Source organism: Pelophylax lessonae, assembly GCF_965119305.1.
Source record: "Pelophylax lessonae genome assembly, chromosome: 8".
NCBI classification, from domain to species: Eukaryota; Metazoa; Chordata; class Amphibia; order Anura; family Ranidae; genus Pelophylax; species Pelophylax lessonae.
Genome location: NC_138775.1, coordinates 299,800,147 through 299,827,145, shown reverse-complemented (window position 1 = coordinate 299,827,145; position 26,999 = coordinate 299,800,147). Strand labels below are relative to the sequence as shown.

The window sequence follows — 26,999 nt, the reverse complement described above, 5'->3', positions numbered from 1 at the left end:
TGTGGTGCCAGTCTCTGTGGTGCCAGTCTCTGTGGTGTCGGTCTCTGTGGTGCTGGGCTCTTTGGTTCCGGGTTCTGTTGTGTCGGTCTCTGTGGTGCTGAGCTCTGTGGTATGCTGGGCTCTGTGGTGCCGGTCTCTGTGGTGCCAGGCTCTGTGGTGCTGGGCTCTGTGGTGCCAGGCTCTGTGGTGCTGAGCTCTGTGGTATGCTGGGCTCTGTGGTGCCGGTCTCTGTGGTGCCAGGCTCTGTGGTGCTGGGCTCTGTGGTTCCGGTTTCTGTGGTGCTGGGCTCTGTGGTGCTGGGCTCTGTGGTGTCGGTCTCTGTGATACTGGGCTCTGTGGTGCTGGGCTCTGTGGTGTCGGTCTCTGTGATACTGGGCTCTGTGGTGCTGGGCTCTGTGGTGCTGGGCTCTGTGGTGCCAGTCTCTGTGGTGCTGGGCTCTGTGGTGCTGGGCTCTGTGGTGCTGGGCTCTGTGGTCCCGGTCTCTGTGGTTCCAGTCTCTGTGGTGCCGGTCTCTGTGGTATGCTGGGCTCTGTGGTGCTGGGCTCTGTGGTATGCTGGGCTCTGTGGTACCGGTCTCTGTGGTATGCTGGGCTCTGTGGTGTCGGTCTCTGTGGTATGCTGGGCTCTGTGGTGTCGGTTTCTGTGGTGCCGGGCTCTGTGGTATGCTGGGCTCTGTGGTGCCGGTCTCTGTGGTATGCTGGGCTCTGTGGTGCCGGTCTCTGTGGTGCCGGGCTCTGTGGTATGCTGGGCTCTGTGGTGCCGGTCTCTGTGGTGCCGGTCTCTGTGGTATGCTGGGCTCTGTGGTGCCGGTCTCTGTGGTATGCTGGGCTCTGTGGTGCCGGTCTCTGTGGTGCCGGTCTCTGTGGTATGCTGGGCTCTGTGGTACCGGTCTCTGTGGTATGCTGGGCTCTGTGGTGTCGGTCTCTGTGGTATGCTGGGCTCTGTGGTACCGATCTCTGTGGTATGCTGGGCTCTGTGGTGTCGGTCTCTGTGGTATGCTGGGCTCTGTGGTGTCGGTCTCTGTGGTGCCGGGCTCTGTGGTATGCTGGGCTCTGTGGTGCCGGTCTCTGTGGTGCCGGTCTCTGTGGTATGCTGGGCTCTGTGGTGCCGGTCTCTGTGGTATGCTGGGCTCTGTGGTGCCGGTCTCTGTGGTGCCGGTCTCTGTGGTATGCTGGGCTCTGTGGTACCGGTCTCTGTGGTATGCTGGGCTCTGTGGTGTCGGTCTCTGTGGTATGCTGGGCTCTGTGGTGTCGGTCTCTGTGGTGTCGGTCTCTGTGGTATGCTGGGCTCTGTGGTGCCGGTCTCTGTGGTATGCTGGGCTCTGTGGTGTCGGTCTCTGTGGTATGCTGGGCTCTGTGGTGTCGGTCTCTGTGGTGCCGGGCTCTGTGGTATGCTGGGCTCTGTGGTGCCGGTCTCTGTGGTATGCTGGGCTCTGTGGTACCGGTCTCTGTGGTATGCTGGGCTCTGTGGTGTCGGTCTCTGTGGTATGCTGGGCTCTGTGGTGTCGGTCTCTGTGGTGCCGGGCTCTGTGGTATGCTGGGCTCTGTGGTGCCGGTCTCTGTGGTATGCTGGGCTCTGTGGTGCCGGTCTCTGTGGTGCCGGTCTCTGTGGTATGCAGTGGATATCCCGGCAGGGCTGAGGGCGGCAGTGTCAAAGCTCAGCTGTAAAGACTGTGAGATTGGAGCCGCTATTTCCTCCGTAGTACCGGCTCACAGGTGGAGGGATATCAAGTGCACAGAGCTCTGGGCACAGGACTTCATAATACACAGAGCACTGGGCACAGGACTACATAATACACAGAGCACTGGGCACAGGACTACATAATACAGAGAGCTCTGAGCACAGGACTACATAATACACAGAGCACTGGGCACAGGACTACATAAAACACAAAGCGCTGGGCACAGGACTACATAATACACAGAGCTCTGGGCACAGGACTGCATAATACACAGAGGGCTGGGCAGAGGACTGCATTATACACAGAGCACTGGGCACAGGACTACATAATACGCAGAGGGCTGGGCAGAGGACTGCATTATACACAGAGTGCTGGGCACAGAACTACATAATACACAGAGCACTGGGCACAGGACTGCATAATACACAGAGCCCTGGGTGCAGATTTGCATAATTCACAGAGCGCTGGGTTCGGGAGCTCTACCACCAGATGCAGTACGCCACTCATACCCTACCACCAGATGCAGTGTGCCACTTATACCCTACCACCAGATGCAGTGTGCCACTTATAGCCTCCCACCAGATGCAGTGTGCCAATCATGGCCTACCACCAGATGCAGTGTGCCACTTATAGCCTACCACCCGATGCAGTGTGCCACTGGCCACTGTTGCCTGCCACCAGTCCGACACACTGGAGCCCCGGGAAGGTGAACGCCGCTTTCCGTCGCTGGCTACTGATGTGGCTCCTCCCACACAGGGTGACGGGGGTGAAACATCTTCAGCTCTGAGGGGTTCATGCTGGGACCTGTAGTCCTTCACTTTTGGGGGGGGGGTCATATTCCCCAAAAGCAAAGGACTACAAGTCCCAGCATGAACTCTTCCCTGATATCTAAGGATGTGTCCTCCTTCCATCCCTCTGAGGGTGTCATGTCATCTGTCCTTTCCTCTTCTACCAGCATTTTTTTTTGCCTTTTTACCTAAAATCATCTCTCACTGTCAGTGCCTAACGATGGTTCTTCTGCATGCCGCTGGAGAAGATACAGGGAGGAGGTGGGAGGAGCTAAGCAGTAGGTGCGGAGGAGGAAGTTAAATCTGGGGCCTCGCTCTCCTCCTCGTGACGTCACTGGTTGCCAGACGCTAGGTGGGCCGTGGCTTGGAACCAGTTTGGGCAGTGAGCCTGCAGCCACTGGCTGACAATGAGTGACAGCAATGATGCAAGGGCTATTTTAGGGGGCATCAGTTCGGCCCAGGTCCAGGCGGGGGCGATTCCGGCACACTGTATTGTCCCGGAATTAATGTGCACGAAACCCAGGACAGACCTGTCAATTGCGTAACTATCCCGGGCAATCCGGGACATGTGGTCACCTTATATACTAGGGTGACCAGACGTCCCCGGTTTCCGGGGACAGTCCCTGAACTGAGGGCACTGTCCTGGGACCAAGTCTGTCCCTGGGTTCGTGGCTGCATTACTGTAGACAGGGTATGTTGTGGGGTGAAGGGCTAAGAGGTGGCTGCTGATTTTTTCCAGATCAGGGCACCAAAACACACCAAATCTCATCCCATGTCCCCCTTCTCTGGGATCAGGACCCCAAAACACATACAACTCCACCTCATGTCCCCCTATCCACCATCCTTCTGGTAATGGGACCTTGAACTCACCAAACTTGACCCAATGTCCCTTATTGGCAAACAACAACCCAAACCCACCCCATGTCCCCCCCTCTGTGGGATCAGAACCCCAAGTCCACCATACTCTACCTCATGTCTTCTCTTTTAGGATCAGGACCCCAAATCCCCTTCCTTCAAGATCAGGGCAACAAAACACACCAAACCTCATCCCATGTCCCCCTTCTCTGGGATCAGGACTCTAAACACCCCTGAAACTAAAATCTACACCTCATGTCCTCTTATCCACTATACTTCTGGTAATGGGACCCTGAATTCAGTAAACTTGACCCAATGTCCTCTATTGGCAAACAACACCCCAAATCCACCCCATGTCCCCCCCCTTTGTGGAATCAGGACTCCAAGTCCACCATACTATACCCCATGTCACCCCTTTTAGGATCAGGACCCCAAGTCCCCTTTCTTCCAGATCATGGCACCAAAACACACCAAATCTCATCCCATGTCCCCCTTCTCTGGGATCAGGACCCCAAAACACATACAACTCCACCTCATGTCCCCCTATCCACCATCCTTCTGGTAATGGGACCTTGAACTCACCAAACTTGACCCAATGTCCCTTATTGGCAAACAACAACCCAAACCCACCCCATGTCCCCCCCTCTGTGGGATCAGAACCCCAAGTCCACCATACTCTACCTCATGTCTTCTCTTTTAGGATCAGGACCCCAAATCCCCTTCCTTCAAGATCAGGGCAACAAAACACACCAAACCTCATCCCATGTCCCCCTTCTCTGGGATCAGGACTCTAAACACCCCCGAAACTAAAATCTACACCTCATGTCCTCTTATCCACTATACTTCTGGTAATGGGACCCTGAATTCAGTAAACTTGACCCAATGTCCTCTATTGGCAAACAACACCCCAAATCCACCCCATGTCCCCCCCTTTGTGGAATCAGGACCCCAAGTCCACCATACTATACCCCATGTCACCCCTTTTAGGATCAGGACCCCAAGTCCCCTTTCTTCCAGATCATGGCACCAAAACACACCAAATCTCATCCCATGTCCCCCTTCTCTGGGATCAGGACCCCAAAACACATACAACTCCACCTCATGTCCCCCTATCCACCATCCTTCTGGTAATGGGACCTTGAACTCACCAAACTTGACCCAATGTCCCTTATTGGCAAACAACAACCCAAACCCACCCCATGTCCCCCCCTCTGTGGGATCAGAACCCCAAGTCCACCATACTCTACCTCATGTCTTCTCTTTTAGGATCAGGACCCCAAGTCCCCTTCCTTCAAGATCAGGGCAACAAAACACACCAAATCTCATCCCATGTCCCCCTTCTCTGGGATCAGGACTCTAAACACCCCCAAAACTATAATCTACACCTCATGTCCTCTTACCCACCATCCTTCTGGTAATGGGACCCTGAACTCACCAAACTTGACCCAATGTCCCCTATTGGCAAACAACACCCCAAACCCACCCCATGTCCCCCCCTCTGTGGAATCAGGACCCCAAGTCCACCATACTCTACCCCATGTCCCCCCTTTTAGGATCAGGACCCCAAGTCCCCTTTCTTCCAGATCATGGCACTAAAACACACCAAACCTCATCCCATGTCCCCCTTCTCTGGGATCAGGAGGACCCCAAAACACATACAACTCCACCTCATGTCCCCCTATCCACCATCCTTCTGGTAATGGGACCCTGAACTCACCAAACTTGACCCAATGTCCCTTATTGGCAAACAACAACCCAAACCCACCCCATGTCCCCCCCTCTGTGGGATCAGAACCCCAAGTCCACCATACTCTACCTCATGTCTTCTCTTTTAGGATCAGGACCCCAAGTCCCCTTCCTTCAAGATCAGGGCACCAAAAAACACCAAACCTCATCCCATGCCCCCCCTTCTCTGGGACCAGAGCTCCAAACACTCCCCCATCTCCGAGACCCCCCAAAACAAAACTTCACCCCCTGTCCCCTTATCCACCTAGACAGAATATGATTAATGAAACCTTCATTAGATTCTCCTAACGAGTGATGGGACTCAATACTTTGTATCAGTTCATTCCTCTTCTAGACCAGAACAGAACATAAAACACTTGTTACATCTTTCTACAATGCTAGACAATTTGCAACATTTTCTATCATTCACCATTCTCAGTAGCCGGGTCAGAGACCAGGCCTCAAAAAACTATTGAAAACTCATAATTGTTCCTCTCCACGGAAATCTTTAGTAAAAGGCGAAAGATTTATTCGATCTGAAGAGAAACCAGAGTATACCAAGAGAAGGGCGAAGAGAACCCCCCACCGAGAGACACTCCCTGTTCACCTTATGGAGAGCCCCTCCCATTATATTATATATTATATAATCCTTCATATCACTGTCATCATACACAGCAGGACAGAGAACACGAGGAAAGATAAGAATATCGATTATTATTTTCATCTGACCGCTAAATCTCTATAGAAAATTAGCGATCTGTATGCAAATACAAGAAACACAGAGAGAGGAATCATGGGAGCGGGCGGGGATTGGGCGGTACCTCTTCTCCACCACGCCTCCCCTTGTATTGCAGTATGAGCGGTCCTGATTAACACACAGAGGAGGGAAGTCCAGAAATGTAGAAGATAAAGAACGATCCCCCATCTACAGAATTAATAATCACTCCCCCCCCCATCTACAGAATGTATGATCGTCCCCCCCCCATCTACAGAATGTATGATCACCCCCCCCATCTACAGAATGTATGACCACCCCCCCCCAATCTACAAAATGTATGATCGTCCCCCCCCCCATCTACAGAATGTATGACCACCCCCCCCCCCAATCTACAAAATGTATGATCGTCCCCCCCCCCATCTACAGAATGTATGACCACCCCCCCCCCAATCTACAAAATGTATGATCGTCCCCCCCCCCATCTACAGAATGTATGATCACCCCCCCCCCCCCCCATCTACAGAATGTATGACCACTTCCCCCCCAATCTACAGAATGTATGATCACCCCCCCCCCCATCTACAGAATGTACGACCACTTCCCCCCCCCCAATCTACAGAATGTATGATCAGCCCCCCCCCCCCCACCTACAGAATGTATGATCACCCCCCCCCCATCTACAGAATGTATGATTAGCCCCCCCCCATCTACAGAATGTATGATCACCCCCCACATACAGAATGTATAATCACCCCCCCCCCATCTACAGAATGTATGATCACCCCCCCCATCTACAGAATGTATGATTAGCCCCCCCCCCATCTACAGAATGTATGATCACCCCCCACATACAGAATGTATAATCACCCCCCCCCATCTACAGAATGTATGATCACCCCCCCCCCCCCCATCTACAGAATGTATGATCACCCCCCCCCCCATCTACAGAATGTATGATCACCCCCCCCCCCCCATCTACAGAATGTATGATTAGCCCCCCCCCCCATCTACAGAATGTATGATCACCCCCCACATACAGAATGTATAATCACCCCCCCCCCATCTACAGAATGTATGATCACCCCCCCCCCCCCCATCTACAGAATGTATGATCACCATCCCCCCATCTACAGAATGTATGATCACCGTCCCCCCCAAATCTACAGAATGCATAATCACCCCCCCATCTACAGAATGTATGATCACCCCCCCCCCCCACACACCTACAGAATGTATGATCACCCTCCCCCAATCTACAGAATCACCCCCCCCATCTACAGAATGTATGATCACCCCCCCCCATCTACAGAATGTATGATCACCCCCCCCCCATCTACAGAATGTATGATCACCCCCCCCCCCCCCCACACACCTACAGAATGTATGATCACCCCCCCCCATCTACAGAATGTATGATCACCCCCCCCCCACACACCTACAGAATGTATGATCACCCCCCCATCTACAGACCGTATGATCACCCCCCCCCCCCCCATCTACAGAACGTATGATCACCCCCCCTCCCCATCTACAGAATGCAGCTGCAATGAAATCGGAGATCCAAATCACGCTGATCTGCTGCTTTGAAATCACATTGAAGTGGTGCAATTTCAAAGCCGTACTGGTGTGACCCAGGGCTTTGGGGGGGGGGGGGGAGTGAAACTCTGCCCCAGAAGATACTCATGTACTATTTTGACCAGCAAGCTTTAAATGAAAGTACGCTCAGGTGTGAACAGCACCATTCAAAACTATGCTCACCTTCAGTCCAGCGATTCGGCGTCCCGGAGCTCCCCGCTGGCCACTGACGTCTTTGGAGTAACGGCTTCCAGGTATTGACCACTAGCCGCTTTCATTGGCCAGGCTCAGATGATGTCCCTCCCACACATGCGATGACCAAGATGCAGACAGAGTTCTGATCCATGCATGGTCTCCTGCACGGATGTACTCTACAGGACAGATCTTCAATATTGAACATACCTTCCTCTAGACCTGTGCATACGGGCAACACAACCTACAAAATGGGAGAACCAGACCTCTTTGCAGTACCTCTGCAGGAAGGTGATAATGTTGGTGGTGTCCACGTGGGCGACCAAAGGGAAATTGTCTTCTCCATAAAACAGCACAAACTTGAGCCCATGTGGTTTCTTGGTGGTTTAGTCTGATTGGTACTGCTGTAGCAAGCATCGCTTCTCGGCCTTTTGGTTAAGACAAACTGTAGTATCTGTTCTTATCAGTGATCCAGTGGGGGCGCTGTGCTATCATCTGACCTGACCAAGGTTGGTTGGTGGTTATGCATACCTGTGATGGGGGCTTGGAAGGTTAGTACTGGCTGGAACAGAACCTGGGGTACCCACCGCCAGTTGGGACACGGGAGTAATTCCCCCAGGACAGCTGGAAGAGCCCATTACCTCCTGGTTTGATTAGCCTACCTTGTCTGGCCATGGGCCGCGAAGGCAGAAGGTCCGCAGTGTCTGTGCCCCCTGGGAGTAGTCGCCCTAGGGGCGCCCTTAGTAACACTTGGGTGTGGGACCCCACAGTGTGTAAAGGCACATGGTCACAGTCACCAAAAGCTTTTCTTTCTGCACTGCGCCATTTAGGGCCTGGCCTATTGGCTAAGTCCAGGGGCAATTTTTTTCTACCAGGCCTCAGGGCCTAGGCCACTGAACATTTGGCATGGCCACTTTTTTTTATGTATTTTCTCCTACTTTTTGTCACTCTTTCACTTTTGTGTGTGTTTTTCTCACAGCTGAAGGGTGTGAGTCCTCAGGCTTGCCTTGATGTCTCGGGGGAGTATGTTTGGCCCTCAGGTACCTTCCTCCCCTGCCAGTGCCATCTTAAGAGCATTATAGGCCCCTGGGCAATGCAGTGCACTGGGGCCCCCGCCTACACAATCGCTCACGAGAATAAAAATGCAAATTATCGATAAGGTAAGGTGATATTTATTGGTAGATGTACATCGGTCCCGCGCAGGAAGCAAGGGGGCAAGCTTGCGCTGCTGGCGGCGTGCTCCTGCCCCCACTTGGCAGCGGGGGAAACCGATGCGCGGGTAAGGCGGCTCCGATTAGGGTGGAGAGCACAGGGGGGACAGGGAAAACCAGGGGGGTGGAGAGCACGGAGGGAAGGGGGGGAACTGGAAATCACTGAGGGGGGAGCCAGGGAGAAAAGGGAAGTGGAGAGCACTGGGGGAGCCAGAGATCATAGGGGGGAAGCTGAAGAACACCGGGGTGCTAAATAGCACCAGGGGGGCTAAAGTGCACTGGGGGGGGACAAGAGCACTGGGGGGGGGACAAGAGCACTGGGGGGGGACAAGAGCACTGGGGGGGGGGTGTTTAGAGCGGGGGGGATGTTAAGAGCACTGGGGGGTGTTAAGAGCACAGGGGGCTGTTAAGAGCACAGGGGGGGGTGTTAAGAGCAGGGGGGGTGTTAAGAGCACTGGGGGTGTTAAAAACACAGGGGGGGTGTTAGGAGCACTGGGGGGGGGGGTTAGGAGCACAGGGGGGTGTTAGGAGCACTGGGGGGGGGTGTTAGGAGCACTGGGGGTGTTAGGTGCACTGGGGGGGTGTTAGGAGCACAGGGGGGGGTGTTAAGAGCACAGGGGGGGTGTTAAGAGCAGGGGGGGCTGGAAAGCACTAGGGGGCCAGCAAGTTGTATGGAAGGGGGATGGGACGGCTGTGTGTGGATGGGTTTGTTCTTCCGTGTTCCTCCTGCTGCCGCTGGGTGACTGCAGGAGGGAGAGGAGAATCAGCCGTTCGGTGGCAGCGGGAGGAGTGCGGAGGGATGGATTCCTCTGTATGCAGCTGTTCCATCCCCTCTCCTATTCAGTCACACACAAGGCTGCTCACCTTCTTCCCGCCGGCCATAAGTTCAGCATATCAGAGTGGCCTCATCAGTGGTCACCAGTGCAGCCCCATCAGTGGCCACCAGTGCAGCCTTATAAGTGCCCATTAGTACAGCCTTATGTCACGGGATTAGTAAGATTACTCTTATAAGATATTTGGACTTGTGTTTGCTGCCACTAATTGTAATTATAGGATTATTTCACTTATTTGTATAATAAATAGGAAGCCCATAGTCATTTTACAAATAATGACATTTTTTTGCTGCCCCCCCTGCAAAGTGCCGCCCTAGGCCTGGGCCTTGTTGGCTGCTGCCAGGCCTTCTGGCTAGGCAGACCATTGGAAACCCTTTGTCCCTGTGGGGAGCCACACGTCCCAGGGGATCAGGGTAGAGGTCCTACCCCTTCAGGGGTGGACTTAAAGCACACCCTTAAGTGCACTCCATACTGTGTTCACATGCACGTTTTTTGTACACTCACTGGTTTTTTCGTTCTAGGTTTTTGCACCACTGCTGTAGCAAGGCTGCCTAGGTGTTCAAGCAGCTGGCTGAGGAGGATAAGGTGACAGTATAGAACTCTTTGGTGTTCTTGGCTTTGGGGCAGAAAATTACAAACAAGATCTCATCAGCAATGAAATTCTTCTGGCGATGTTGCTCCTCCTCCTCAACTCAGATAGTGTCCTTTTACTTTTGGTTCTCCAGACAGGAAGTCAGCGAAAGGCATTATGACAACTGTTTTTCAAGTAAACTTCTTTTTGACATTGCTCCACCCAATAGCATTAAGACCTGCACATGGTTGAATAGCCCTGGAGTCTACTGAGATACCTCTAATTAGGATATTTTAGCGAGAAGGCCTAACTCCATCAGAAATCTGGTTTTCCAAGCCTGTGGTGAGGTGCACAAAAAATGCTAAGTAAGCCTAAAAGGTGTGTCACTGGTCCCCTCCCAAAGTAGAAGGACCTTCACTGACACCCTGGGAAGTGAGGCTCCTGATAAAGTCTATGTACTCTGCCTCTGCCTATGTCTGCCTAGCCATAAGGCCCGTGCCCTGGAAGACGTCAGTTGGGACGAAACGCGCAGGGAAGAGATTTACTGTAAGTAAGGCAAAAATTGCGATGTCTGATGGAGTTTGGCATTTTTAACAGCTCTGATTACTTTTAATTCATTGTGAGCGTAATTTAAACCACTTTTATATTAAAAATCTTGTGGATTTCACACTATGTAGAGCATGTGATTCTCTTTTTCTGGGTACTTGCCTGCACACACTGACCTTTGAGCTGGTGGGAGTTGGTGGTATTTCCCAGTGGAGTAGAATCATTTTCTACAGAGAGTTGTGCTTGAAGACCGATGAAGTTGCCCGCACCTGCCTCTTGGGACGGGCCTTTTGGCTGGCACCAGAGGAATTTTTTATTCCTGGCCGGGGGGCCTGTCAAGGTCTTGCACTTTGACACTACCCGCACTTCTCCACTTCCAATTCCCCACTCTTTTTTGTGTTGTGTGTGTTCACAGTTTGTCCTTTTTTTATGTGGCGGTGTATACTTTCACAGCACGACTAGTATGGCGTAGGTCCTTGGGCCTGCCCTGAAAGTCTTGGGGATGGATATGGCCTTCTGGCTTAGTTCACCCTCTCTAATGGGGTCTCCTTTCGGGGGAGCCCCACCTAGTACTTGGGGTGGTCTGTTTCGGCAGTCCTCCCAGAGAACGGGGTCTGCCTGGTTTCAGCCAGGCAGGACCAAGTGAGTACCTCAGTCCCTGTCAGGAGCCTTGCGCCCCGGGGGATCAGGGTTAGGGCCCTTCCTCTTCGGGGGAGGGCTATGTGTACGCCTTGTGCACTTTTTGTGTTTCCCACTTTTGCGTGTTTGCACTTTTTTATGCACCAAGTGTAGCTTTTGAGTGCGTTTCACTCACCACGGGCTTTAAAAAAAAAAATAAGGAATTTTTATAAAGGGTGATGTGCTTCTTTATAATATGAGGTCATATCCATTTGAGAAGCAGATTTAACCACTTGCCGACCGCTCACATTGAGCGTACTGTGGCAAAGTGACTCGTTATCGTCCAGCGGCGTAGACCTGCGTCGCTGGACTCCCCCCCTTGTGGGCGTTGCGTGCGCGTCGCCGGAGGCTCGCTCCCGCTGTATTCAGACACAGCGGGAGTCGGGCCAGGGGAGGAGAGGCGGTGATCCCCGCTGCTCTTCCCCGATCGTCGGGGATCAAATGAGGAAATCCGCCCACTTGTGTAAACAAAGCGGGCGGATCTCCTCTGTGACAGGCAGGGACAGATTGCAGGGTTCAGCATAGCTCAACCTGCGATCTGTGCCTGTGTCACTCAATCCCCTCCCCCCACACACGTCAGTAAGCACCAGGCATACAGTTATCCCCTTGATCACCAATAAAAGTTAACCCCTTCCCTGCCAGTGTCATTATTACAGTAACAGTGCATATTTTTAGCACTGATTACTGTAGTAATGTCACTGGTACCCCCAAAAGTGTCAAAAATGTCAGTCAGGGGTCCAATCTGTCCGCCGCAATGTCGCAGTTCAGCAAAAAAAAATCGCAGATCGTCGCCATTACTCGTTAAAAAAAAAACAATAAAAATGACATAAATTTCCCGTAGTTAGTAGCTGCGATAACTTTTGTGCAAACCAATCAAAATACGCTTATAGTGATTTTTTTTACCAAATATATGTAGCAGAAAACAAATTGGCCTACAATGTTAAAAAATTTTGATTTTTACATTTTTTTTTGGGGGGGGGGGGGGATTTCATATAAAAAAATGTGAAAAATATTGTTATTTTTTCAAAATTGTCGCTCTTTTTTTGTTTATAGCGCAAAAAGTAAAAATCGCACAGGTGATCAAATACCACCAAAAGAAAGCTCTGTTTGTGGGAAAAAAAGGACGTCAATTTAATTTGGGTACAGCGTCGCACGACCGCGCAATTGTCTTTTTTTTTTTTTTTTTTTTTTTTTTTTTAAAGCCCGAAGCGTGTGAAATCACACTCAAAAAAGACTTAGCACCCGGTGCATAAAAAAGTGCACACACGCAAACGTGAACACACAAAAACTGCACAGGGTGTGCGAAAATGGTCTGGCCTCCGAAGAGGTTGGACCTATACCTTGATCCCCCGGGGCGCAAGACTCCTGACAGGGACTGAGGTACTTCCTATGGTTTGCCTGGCCGAGACCTGGCAAACCCCGTTCTCCAGGGGGACTGCCGAAACAGCCCACCCCAAGTACTGGGTGGGGCTCCCCCGAAGGGAGACCCCCATGAGAGAGGGCGAACTAAGCCAAAAGGCCATGTCCACCCCCTCCCAAGACTTTCAAGGTAGGCCCAGAGACCCACACCGTACTCGTCGTGCAGGAAGAGAAGAGTGATAGTGAAGTGACACACCACAAAGAAAAATACACACAAACAAAAAGGTGGGGAAGGGGAGGTGGAGGAGTGAATTAGTGCCTAAGTGAAAAACAAAGGCAGGCCTTCCGGCCGGAATAAAAATTCCTCTGGTCGAAGCCAAAAGGCCTTGCCCAAGAGGCAGGTGCTTAAAAAAAGTGTGTAGGTGCAGTGACCATGGTGCCGAAAAACTCAAGGCGAGCTGCCCCTCACCAGTGAGAATTAAGGCACCCCTGGGCTGCCACCCCAGGGGCACATACACTACGGGCCTTTTTCTACCCCGGCCCAATAGCCAGACCCAGTGTAGCCCTTACCTACCAGGAGGTTTGGAACGTGGACAGCTTGGGGTGAGCCTGCCTTCAACTGGGGACAAGCCTTTTGCAAGGCCAGATTCAACCCAGGAGGAAAGGCCCTCCCACCGCCATCCTGATTCCTCACCAATTACATCCAGGAGCAATACAGACCGGCCTCCACGACGAACCAGCCCTCTTGCTCCCTTCAAACTGGTAGGGGCGGACCCATTCAAATCAGAAGGTAACGGACCCATCCGGCTTTCTCTGACAGTGCCTACTTCCCGGTCCCCCAGTGACGTCTGGAGCGCCCCGGTTCATTTCAGCCCCTGCCGATACTAACCCTCAGGGTCCATACCAACTGATAAGAACAGATACTACACTTGATCTTAGCCAAAAGGCCGAGAAGCGATGTCAGCCTGCGACCGCGCAATTGTCAGTTAAATTAATGCAGTGCCAAATCGCAAAAAATGGCCTGGTCAGGAATGGGGTAAAATCTTCCGGTCTTAAAGCGGTTAAAAATACGCTCATTGAGAATTTTTTTTGTCAAAGACATGTAGCGAAATACATTTTGGCCTAAATATATGACAAAAATTGAATATATTGGATTTTTTTAACTGTCAAAGTAGAAAAATATTATTTTTTCAAAATTGTTGCAATTTTTTTATTAATATCGCAAAAAATGAAAAGCGCACAGGTGATCAAATACCACCAAAAGAAAGCTCTGTTTGTGGGAAAAAAAGGACAAAAAATTTAGTTTGGGTACAGCGTTGCATGACCGCGCAATTGTCAGTTAAAATTGCACAGTGTCAAGTTGCAAAAAGTGGCCTGGACGTAAAGCAGGAAAATCCTCCGGTGGTAAAGTGGTTAAGTCTCTCTCGGGTGGTTGAGGAGGACATTGAAGATTTATTCCTCCTTTTTTCACCATTTTGTTACAAGAGTTTTGCACCTTTGAGACATTTCATATTTTATGTTTATTTGTGGAACTGGAGCGCAGCGCATTTTGTACTAATAAGCTGCCTAGTGCGCATGGGTGATCAACCTGTGGTCTTCCAGCTGTTGTGGAACTACAAGTCCCATGATGCCTCAGCTTTTGAGATCCATGCTTGTAACTGTTGGTCTTGCAATGCCTCGTGGGACTTGTAGTTCCGCAACAGCTAGAGGGCCAAAGGTTGAGTATCCAGAAGCCCTGGTGGACCCCTCACCTAGTGGCTGGCTGAAGCCAATCACAGAGTACTAGGTTAGGGGTTCACCCTGATAAATGTCCTTGTACCCCAGCTGATGTCCTCAATCCCTGACACATGTTCTCATAAACCATCACATGTCCTCCTAGCCTAGCAGGTCCCTCACCGGCAGCATGTGAAATGATCAGCGCTGGACAGAACAGTTTGAAATCTTTTTATATTTTATTAAAAAAACAACAAACAAACAAATCAACTGATAAGGCCGATGACTTTCACTGATTCTCGGGTACAAAGGACGGTCCGGCCTTCGATGTGCAAAATTTGTGCTGTCCAGGTGTCAATCATCCGACATCTGTCCCTGGGATGGTCCATGTTCAGGACCGGGTCTCTTCCTTTACTACAGAAGGAAATATAATTGTACATGAACACAACATGCATCAATGGTAGAGCTGGAACAAGGGGTGGGCAGGAGGGAGGGCTGCCCTGGGCACTGTGGTATCATGTGTGTGTGTGTGTGTGGGGGGCACCAGGAGGAGATGGGGGGAGGGGATAAGAAGTGTTCTAGAAGGGGACATTTGGTGGGGGGGGGTGGGGTGGTGGTGCTAGGAGTAGTCATTTAGGGGGATTGGGGTTAGGAGGCTTTTGTGCTAGAAGAGGTAGAGGGGGGAGGGGGAGGCAAATTGTGCTAGGAGGGGGACATTTTTTGGGGAGGGGGGAGATTTGTGCTAGTGGAGATAAATGGGGGGATTTGTGCTAAGAGGGAGATGGGGGGGATTTGTGCTAGTGGGGATAAATGGGGGGATGTATGCTAGGAGGGGACTTTTTTTTTGGGGGGGGGGGGATTTGCACTAGTGGGGATGAATGAGGGGGGGGGGGATTTGTGCTAAAAAGGAGATGAGTGGATTTGTGCTAGTGGGGATGAATGGGGGACATTTTTTTTTGGGGGGGGGCATTTTTTTGGGGGGAGGGATTTGAGCTAAGAGGGAGATGGGTGGGATTTGTGCTAGTGGGGATAAATGGGGGGGGGGGATTTGAGCTAAGAGGGAGATGGGGGGGGATTTATGCTAGTGGGGATGAATGGGGAGGATTTGTGCTAGTGGGGATGAATGGGGTACATTTTATTTGGGGGGGGGCTTTTTTAAGGGGAGGGACTTGAGCTAAGAGGGAGATGGGGCGGGATTTGTGCTAGTGGGGATAAATGGGGGGGTTGAGCTAAGAGGGAGATGGGGGGGGGGATTTGTGCTAGTGGGGATGAATGGGGAGGATTTGAGCTAGGAGGGAGATGGTGGGGAGGAAGGGGTAATTTGTGCTGGGAGGGGGGTTTTAGAAAGGGGGAGAATTTGAGGGATTTGAAGGGTAGATGATTTGTGCTAGAAGGGGTGATTTATTTTTTTTTGGGGGGGGGGGGGATTTTGTGCTGGCAGGGGAAGCAGATTGTTTCTGGGAGTAGGGAGATTTGGAGAGAGGATAAGTATGAAGATTAGTGCTCAATTTTTTTTTTTTGGGGGGGGGGGTAGCTGACACATAATGGTCATACCTGTTGGGGGGTGCAGGTTGGCATGTTCACCCTGGGTTCTAGGGGACCTTGTCCCAGTACTGACCACCGGAGCTATGGGGGGGGGAGATATGGGGGGCCGGGACTTACCTCTGGGGGGGTTCACTTGGTTGGAGATTAGGATGTCAATGTGAACTCTGTCCAACTTCATGTACAATAGCTCAGCATTCTCCTGCAAAGAACAGACGTGATCAGGTAATATGACAGAAACACGGGGGGGGGGGGGGAGATGAGACTGACATCAGATACCCCGACACTCCTAATCACAGCTTAGTGACCCCAAAACAAAGAGCGCTTAGCTAATCCAGAGAAGAGTCCAAGACTTCGAATGATCATCGGTACTTCAATCAGAAATGATTAAATAATCCATAAGAATCTGATAATTGGGTTACAGGTAGAAGTTTACGGGTTGAGTGACCCACAGATGTCCCTCGAGGTTCACAATAAAATCTGACTGTGGCTACAACAGGGGGTGTTCCAGGTCCTCTCCTTGTTGTTCTTCATAATTTAATGAAAAAACCCAGCAGGGGCAGTGAGGAGACATTCAAAGGATAAATTAGGGACACCTCTATCCTTCATCTCTAACCCCCTCCAGAGTCACAGCTCCTCCCCACCCCCACCCCTTTACATGCTCTTCAGATGGCTGCCAAACTCTCCTGGCATCCAATCACTGCTCTTCCCAACCCCGAACCCCGAGCCCACCCTTTTTTGAAGCCTATTAGAGCCTCTGGCTCTAATTGGGTGCTTAAAAAAGAAAAACCCCCATTGGAATCCATGCATCCGGCGCCCTGCATGTAGATTAGGGGGCCGGACGCATAGATGGGGGGGCGGCGCCCCTGCGCCCCCAATGGACGGGCTGCAACTGGTTTGCGCTGTGGTTTAAAAACTTAGCTTCTCATTTTTTCACTTAGTAATGAAGAGCGGCAGCCACAAAATAGCGAAGATTTATTTCCTTTTCATTTTATAATGTTATTACTAATGACTTTATATATCTATTATATCTGCTGCCGGGTATGATTTCTGCCAAATAAAAACCAAATTTCAATTTCTTGCAACCATGGCAACAGTACTTAACCACTTGCCGACCGCCGCAAGTAGATATACTGCGGCGGTCAGCCCCTCACAGGCAAAGTGATGTACCGGTACGTCACTAGCCTGTGAGGCTCTGGGGAGTGAGCGCGCAGTCACGGAACCACCCCGTGCGTGTGACCGGCGGACCCGATGTCTGCCGCTCACTCGCGATCGTCCCTGACAGCGGGAAGGCAGGCGGCTGATGTAAACAAGCCGCCTGTCATTCTCCTCTGTGTAGGAACACTGATCATACGGTTCTACTATGTAGGACCGTTGATCACTGTTCCTACACCTCAAGCCACAGCCAATCACAGTTAGAATCACGCCCCTAGGGACACACACAGCCCCTCCCTCTCAAATAAAGTTAACCCCTTCCCTGCCAGTGTCATTTTACAGTAACAGTGCATATGTATAGCACTGATTACTGCAGTAATGTCACTGGTACCCCCAAAAGTGTCAAAAATGTCAGTCAAGGGTCCGATCTGTCCACCGCAATGTCGCAGTCCCGCAAAAAAAATCGCAGATGGCCGCCATTACGCGTTAAAAAAAAAAACAACAAAAATGACAAAAATCTTTCCCTTTGTTAGTAAACGCAATAACTTTTGCGCAAACCAATCAAAATACGCTTTTTGCGATTTTTTTTACCAAACATAGGTAGCATAAAACAAATTGGCCGAAAATGTTAAAAAATTTTGATTTTTACATTTTGTTTTTGGGGAATTTGATATAAAAAAATGTGAAAAATATTGTTATTTTTGCAAAATTTACGCTCTTTTTTTGTTTATAGCGCATGATCAAAAAATCGCACAGGTGATCAAATACCACCAAAAGAAAGCTCTGTTTGTGGGAAAAAAAGGACGTCAAATTTGTTTAGGTACAGCATCGCACGACCGCGCAATTGTCTGTTAAAGTCACGCAGTGCCGAATCGCAAAATAGGCCCTGGTCAGGAAGGGGGTAAAATCTTCCGGGGCTTAAGTGGTTAAATAATTTCTGTTACTAAAAATAAATTGTAAAAAAAAAACACATTCTGTGTGATTGGAGCTGATGGAGAAAACTTCCCAGGGAAATCCCAATGACCAATAATCCTACCATTAGCATGCGGAATAACTTCTCCCCCATCGCTGTCCGCACATCTTCCTCCACCGCAGGAAACGATGACACAAAATACTGCAACAAGAGGTGGAGACATCTGTCAGCTCACATACACACCCCATCCAATCAGTGCACAGGTGGAATCGCCAATTTGGAATAACCAATTGAAGTTGCCTATATCCAATATACATACAGCGGGAAAATAATGATTTGAACCGTGCAGACTGTGTATATTTGCCCACTTACAAAGAAATGGCGGATGTAAAATTTTATCATAGATGTATTTTATATGATAGAGACAGAATATCAACCAAAAACACATGATACAAATGTTATAAATGGAGTTGCAGTTCAGTGAGTAAAATAAGTATTTGATCCCCTACCAACCAACAATAATTCTGGCCCCCACAGACTGGCTACAGTAGGGGCCCATGTGGGACACAGATTAGTCCTGACAATGTAAGAAGGAGCTCCTAATGACAACTTGTTTCTTCTTTTTAGAGTCCGTGGTGTGTGAACACACTTAGACTAACACCTGGTGCATAAAAAAGTGCACACACACAAACGTGAAGAACACAAAAAGTGCACAGGGTGTGCGAAATGATCCTTCCTCCGAAGAGGATGGACCCTGACCTTGATCCCCCGGGGCGCAAGACTCCTGACAGGGACTGAGGTACTTCCATGGTCTGCCCGGCCGAAACCAGGCAGACCCCGTTCTCTGGGAGGACTGCCGAAACAGCCCACCCCAAGTACTAAGTGGGGCTCCCCCAAAGGGAGACCCCATGAGAGAGGGCGAACTAAGCCAGAAGGCCATATCCACCCCCTCCCAAGACTTTCAAGGTAGGCCCGAGGACCCACACCCTACTCAAAAAAAAGAGGTAAAAGTGAAGTGACACAACAACAAAGAAAAACAACACACAAACAAAAAGGTGGGGAAAGGGAAGTGGAGAAGTGCATAGTGCCATAGTGAGATACCATGGCAGGCCTTCCCGCCAGGAATAAAAAGTTCCTCTGGTCCGAGTAAAAAAGCCTGTCCCAAGAGCCAGGTGCGAAAACTAACGAAAACTTGTTATGTGTATAGAAGACACCCGTCCACAGAATCTCTTTCCTCCAATCACAGCTCACCATCATGGGAATACCAAAGAGTGGTCAGAGGAGGTCAGGGAGAAAATTGGAGACCTACACAAGGCTGGAATGGCTACAAGACCATCAGCAAAAGCTTGGTGAGAAGGAGACAACAGTTGAAATGATTATTCACAAATGGAAAAAATACAAAATAACCATCAATGGTCTTAGATGTGAAGCTCCATGCAAGATTTCTCCTCATGGGGTAAGGATGATCATGAGAAAAGTGAGGGATCCGCTCAGAACTACACAGGGGAGCTGTGTACAGCCTGTCTGAAGTTCGCCAATGAAAATCTAAATGATTCAGAGAAGGATTGGAAGGAAGTGCTGTGGTCAGATGAGACCAAAATTGAGCTCTTTGGCATTAAAACGGAGTTCCGGGCACAAAAAAGATTTTTTTTTTTTGTGCCCCTCCGCTAGGTATGCCTCACCTGAAAAGGAATTGGATAGTTATTTTTTTTTTTTGTTTACTCACCTTTTTATTGAAGATCGTAAATACTCACCTCTGACAGCTTCCTCCTCCAGCGCCGAGGCTCACCCCGTCACTTCCTGCCTCGCGATGATTCCTGGGAGCTGAACGTCATAGCTCCCAGGAATCAATGCGCCGCACCGGCTCCGCTCGTCATTTCCGGGCGACGCCGCATTCCCCTGCTAAACAGCTTCTGGGCATGCCCAGAAGCTGTTTAGGAATGCAGCGCCGCACCGGAAGTGACGAGAGGGGCCGGTGCAGTGCATTCTGGGACACGAAGACGCGGAAGAAGACAGAGAAGAGGACCGCGCCGGCTTCAGCTGCCCACAACCGAGATGGAAACGCTGTGGAAGAAAATTTCTAAGTAAGTATTTCTTCTAAAAGGTAAATGCGAACCGGGACAGATCAGAGGCTAGCCATTGTGGAATGTGCTAGCCCTGACTGTCCCGGAGGTATGTTCAGCAAAAAATCGTTTCTCTGCCCGGAACTCCGCTTTAAGTCGACTCACTGTGTTTGGAGGAAGAAAAAATGCTGACTATGACCCTAAGAACACCATCCCTACTGTCCAGCACGGAGGTGGAAACTTTATGCTTTGGGGCCGTTTCTCTGTTAAAGGTACAGGCTGCATTGAGAGGCCAATGGACGGGGCCATGTATTGTAAAATCTTGGATGAGAACCTTCTTCCCTCAGCCAAAACACTGAAGATGGCTCATGGAAGGGTCTTCCAGCATGACAATGACCCAAAACATTCCGCCAAGGCAACAAAGTAGTGGCTTAAGAAGAAGCACATGTTCCAAGGAGTGGCTGAAATGGAAGATATTGTCGCACAAGACAGGGACTCCCACCACAAATACTATACAACTTGGGCACCCTGGATACATTTCAGGACGTTGCCCGATTTCCAGAATCTGAGCTCTTAATCGCCGTTGCCCACCCTTCCTCCGTGTGCCCTCCATACGGTGGCTACTCAATGCCACTTGCGTATTCCAACAGGAACCTTCGGGCCCCAATGCCTCACTTCCCCATACTTTCTTTCACCTCCTTCCTCCTCCTCTCTCCCACATGCCCCTTTCCCCTCCTTCCCCCACTGCCCTCATGTTGTTTTCCCTTTCAACCATCCCTCTCCTCGCCCCCTATACCCTCCCTCCCCTCCCTCCCCTCCCCGTATCAGTGCTCCCTTGTCCAGAAATCTCGACTGCCGGCTGGTAGTCATTCCCTCCCCACTGACAGCATATTCCGGTGTCCGCAACATGAAATACCTCCGCCGGGACTTACGCGCTTTTGGTGGGGGCTCCCTATTCCCTGGCACAGCAAGTTCCCCGTTGGGGGTGTTGGGGTTCGGGTAGCCACACTGACGCACTGACTTAGCTTTACTACCCCGGCTCTCGCCGACTGCACGGACACTTGGAAGGGTCGCACCCTCAACACTTTGTTTCCTCATAAACCTCCCATGTCATTCCTTGTCTTCTTTCTTGCACTCATGGATACAGTTAGGTTATTTTTTTTTTTTTTTGATATTGTATTCTTCTTGCTGCTATCCTAATTGTATGCCATGCCTTCGGTTTAAAGTGTTTCAAGGCTTTCTTTTATAAACCTGCTATGTTCTTGTTTTATGTAATATGCCTTATTTCAATAAAATGTTTAAAAAAAAAAGAAAAAAAAAAAAGAAGAAGCACATGAAGGTCATAGAGTCAAGAAAACTTCTGTAAAGAAGAGTGGACCAAAATCCCTCCTGAGATGTGTGCAAACCTGGTCACCAACTACAAGAAATGTCTGACCTCTGTGCTTCCAACAAGGGTTTCTCCACCAACTACTAAGGGGATCAAATACTTATTTTACTCCCTGAACTGCAACTCCATTTATAACATTTGTATCATGTGTTTTCTCTGGATTTTTGGTTGATATTCTGTCTCTATCATATAAAATACACCTATGATAAAAAAATTATACACCCGCTATTTCTTTAAGTGGGCAAACTTACACAATCTTCAGGGGATCAAATTATTAATTTTCCCCGCTGTATATGACCAATATACATCTATAACCAATATACGTATATGACCAATATACATCTATAACCGATATACATATATGACCAATATACATCTATAACCAATATACGTATATGACCAATATACATCTATAACCGATATACATATATAACCAATACCCATCTATAACCGATATACATATATGACCAATACCCATCTATAACTGATATACATATATGACCAATATCCATCTATAACCAATATACATATATGACCAATACCCATCTATAACTGATATACATATATGACCAATATCCATCTATAACCGATATACATATATGACCAATACCCATCTATAACTGATATACATATATGACCAATACCCATCTATAACCAATATACATATATGACCAATACCCATCTATAACTGATATACATATATGACCAATAACCATCTATAACCGATATACATATATGACCAATATCCATCTATAACCGATATACATATATGACCAATATACATCTATAACCGATATACATATATGACCAATATACATCTATAACCGATATACATATATGACCAATAACCATCTATAACCGATATACATATATGACCAATATCCATCTATAACTGATATACATATATGACCAATATCCATCTATAACCGATATACATATATGACCAATATCCATCTATAACCGATATACATATATGACCAATAACCATCTATAACCAATATACATAGATGACCAATAACCATCTATAACCGATATACATATATGACCAATAACCATTTATAACTGATATACATATATGACCAATAACCATCTATAACCGATATACATATATGACCAATACCCATCTATAACTGATATACATATATGACCAATACCCATCTATAACCAATATACATATATGACCAATACCCATCTATAACCGATATACATATATGACCAATATACATCTATAACCGATATACATATATGACCAATAACCATCTATAACCGATATACATATATGACCAATATCCATCTATAACTGATATACATATATGACCAATATCCATCTATAACCGATATACATATATGACCAATATCCATCTATAACCGATATACATATATGACCAATATCCATCTATAACCGATATACATATATGACCAATATCCATTTATAACTGATATACATATATGACCAATATCCATCTATAACCAATATACATAGATGACCAATAACCATCTATAACCGATATACATATATGACCAATAACCATTTATAACTGATATACATATATGACCAATAACCATCTATAACCGATATACATATATGACCAATACCCATCTATAACTGATATACATATATGACCAATACCCATCTATAACCAATATACATATATGACCAATACCCATCTATAACTGATATACATATATGACCAATAACCATCTATAACCGATATACATATATGACCAATATCCATCTATAACCGATATACATATATGACCAATACCCATCTATAACCAATATACATATATGACCAATACCCATCTATAACTGATATACATATATGACCAATATACATCTATAACCGATATACATATATGACCAATATACATCTATAACCGATATACATATATGACCAATAACCATCTATAACCGATATACATATATGACCAATATCCATCTATAACTGATATACATATATGACCAATATCCATCTATAACCGATATACATATATGACCAATACCCATCTATAACTGATATACATATATGACCAATATCCATCTATAACCGATATACATATATGACCAATATCCATCTATAACCAATATACATAGATGACCAATAACCATCTATAACCGATATACATATATGACCAATAACCATCTATAACTGATATACATATATGACCAATAACCATCTATAACCGATATACATATATGACCAATAACCATCAGAAGTCCTCACTCAGAGACCAGTTTTCTATCTAGGCACTATAGGACTGGTCTCTAGACCGCCCCCTCACGCAGGTACCGCCCCCAGAACCACTCCACCTCGTACCCTCCCAGTGACAATGGTCGCCAGGACAGATAGAGAAGGTGACAGGCATAGGATGAGTCTTCCCAGCAGGGTCAGACAAGAATAAAAACCTGACTGGGGTCCCAACCCCTCCACATTCCATTGAAAACTGAAGAAAACATTATTGCAAAAAGACATGTTACAGCCGATACTGTGAGTTAAATGACCCCTCACCTCCAAGGTCAGGCTGGCCTGTCTCTGGCTGTCTGTGTGCTCTGTGTTCCCCATGGCGTACAGCAGGTGATGGATGACTCTCAGCTGGATCAGATCCTCACACAGCTGGGGGGACTCCTGAGCCAACATCCTGCAACCATTCAATTAGGATTATCTTCACCTGTGTCAGCAGGGGAGGGACAGCAGGTATAGCACAGCAGGGGAGGGACAGCAGATATAGCACAGCAGGGGAGGGACAGCAGATATAGCACAGCAGGGGAAGGACAGCATATATAGCACAGCAGGGGAAGGACAGCATATATAGCACAGCAGGGGAGGGAAAGGAGGGGAGGGACAGCATATATAGCACAGCAGGGGAGGGACAGCAGGTATAGCACAGCAGGGGAGGGACAGCATATATAGCACAGCAGGGGAGGGACAACAGGTATAGCACAGCAGGGGAAGGACAGCATATATAGCACAGCAGGGGAGGGACAGCATATATAGCACAGCAGGGGAAGGACAGCATATATAGCACAGCAGGAGAGGGACAGGAGGGGAGGGACAGCAGGTATAGCACAGCAGGGGAGGGACAGCAGGTATAGCACAGCAGGGGAGAGACAGCATATATAGCACAGCAGGGGAGAGACAGCAGATATAGCACAGCAGGGGAGAGACAGCAGATATAGCACAGCAGGGGAGGGATAGCAGGTATAGCACAGCAGAGGAGGGACAGAAGGGAGTACAGGAGGGGAAGGACAAAATGAGAGGAGGAAAGTAAAAGGATCAAGAGGGGTAGGATAGCGGGGGGGGGGGTGACAGCAGAAGGGGGGAGGACAACAAGAGGACAACTGAGGGGGGGGCTTAGGTGGACAGCAGGAAATGGAGAGGGGGACAGCAAAGAGAAGGACAGTGGGGAGGGGAGGGTGGAGAACAACAGAAGAGAGGACACCAGGACACCATGGTGCAGGGAAAACCAACAGGAGGGAGGACAGAGGGGATAGGATAACATGGGGGGGTGGTAGCAGAAGGAAAACAGGGGTAGGATAGTGAGGGGGCAGCAGGGGAGATGACAACAGGTAGAGAACATTAGCAGGAGGATAGAAGGAAGGAGGACAATGGGGGAAAAGACAGCAGGGGGAGAGGAGGATGGGGGGGGCGTCATAAAGAGGACAAAAAGGGAAGTATATCAGGAGGGGTGATGGCCCGGGGGTCAGGGCAAGTAAAAGACAGAAATGGTATTGAAGCTGGAGGGTGCGCTTAGCTCTTTGGACTCTGTTAATGAATAAGCTTATTGGGTTCACCCATTCCAGCCCCATCTCCCATACATACCCAATGGCTTTAGCAGAGGCGGCTTGTTGAATAAACGTCGGCAAAGGTTCAGAAATTTGGGGCGCTGTTGGGTCTAAACAGAATGCAGACAAAATTTGTATTAGAACATAGCCGGAGCAGCCTGCTGCATTGTGGGAGAAGGAGACCGAAGACAGATAAATGGTGGAGTAGGGCGCACTTTCCGCTAACATTGTATTTTGTATTCTCTTACTTCCTGTCCCAGGAACACAGCAGGAAGTGAGAGGAAATCTCCTTATAGTGAGGACAAACCACTCCCCGCTAACATTGGACTTCGTTATATGTACTGCTGACTTCCTGGCATCCCCAACAGCAGTGCCGTCAGTTTGGTCCAGAGGTGGCATCTTCACAGCCCTGCAATCACTTTTAGGCACTTTTATTGCATTTTATAATGACAGCATTAAAAACCCAACACAAATGTCATCACTTTCCCACCTTGTATAAATAAAATAAGATGTCTGGATTTTCTGTTTGGGTTGTTTCTATTTCAGAACCTGAGAGTACACAGGTGCAATTGGCTCCATGTAGTCACATGACAGGTCAGGATGCCATAGTGTACACTGGACCCCTGATGAAGTCACGTGCCGTGACGTAACGCGTAGGGCATTCTGGGCCGGAAGTGATGCAAGAGACTGGCAAGTCGTTGTACTAAGACACAAATGTAAGAGATACTATTTTTAATAAATTACTGCTTTTAAATAGTACACTATTGGGGGGGGGGGGTTACTTTATTTTACCCTAATATATGGAGTAAGCGTGGGAGATGGAGTCTTAAAGGGACAACCAATAGGGATTACCTGGATACTTCTGGAATACTTTGAACAAAGCTAGGATTGTTGTAACATCACCCCAAATACTACAACCATAAGGCTTATTTGATTGGCTTTGAAGGTGAGAGTTCTGGGAGCATGGAGGTGTCACTAGGAGGTGAAAACACAACGATTCAGTTTTCTATATACACCAAAGCAGCACCTTATTTGTGAAATAGTGATTGTATTTGGCACATCACCGATGGAGAAAGAACGGTTCTATAATTAAATTAAATTTTACACCCCTGCAATGGACTGCACTATGTTTATGTCAATATATATACTATATATACAGTGCCTTGAAAAAGTATTCATACCCCTTGAAATGTTCAACATTTTGTTATGTTACAACCAAAAACGTAAACATTATTTGGGGATTTTATGTGATAGACCGACACAAAGTGATAATTGTGAAGTGGAAGGAAAATGATAAATAATACAAATAAATCTGTGAAAAGTGTGGCTGCATTTGTATTCACCCCCCTTTACTCAGATACCCCTAACTAAAATCTAGTAGAACCAATCATCTTCAGAGGTCACCTAATTAGTAAATAGAGTCCATTTAATCTCAGTATAAATACAGCTGTTCTGTGAAGCCCTCAGAGGTTTGTTAGAGGATTTTAGTGAACAAACAGCATTATAAAGGCCAAGGAACACACCAGACAGGTCAGGGATAAAGGTTGTGGAGAAGGTTAAAGCAGGGTTAGGTTATAAAAAAATATCAAAAGCTAAGTTCCAGGTGCTATATACTGTAAACCCCCACTTAGGAGTGTATATGCAAAAAGAATGCAAAGTTATAATCTCAGCTTGACTCTGCTGCTGGTCAGTGGTATAGGATTAAATGC

At 48.3% G+C, this 26,999-nt stretch overlaps 1 protein-coding gene across 1 annotated transcript in view; it reads right to left on the bottom strand.

Moving 5' to 3' along the window:
* Positions 1-14,837: 14,837 nt before the first annotated feature.
* Positions 14,838-26,999, bottom strand: part of ARMH1 (armadillo like helical domain containing 1) — a gene marked incomplete at its 3' end in the record, with an annotated part of 40,208 nt that continues 28,046 nt past the window's right edge. The window contains exons 7-11 of the mRNA XM_082266383.1: positions 25,328-25,400; positions 24,017-24,146; positions 18,180-18,257; positions 16,109-16,190; positions 14,838-14,860 (exon numbers count right to left, since the gene is read on the bottom strand). Coding sequence (XP_082122509.1) covers positions 14,838-14,860; positions 16,109-16,190; positions 18,180-18,257; positions 24,017-24,146; positions 25,328-25,400 — 386 coding nt within the window. The remainder of the gene's footprint in view (positions 14,861-16,108; positions 16,191-18,179; positions 18,258-24,016; positions 24,147-25,327; positions 25,401-26,999) is intronic.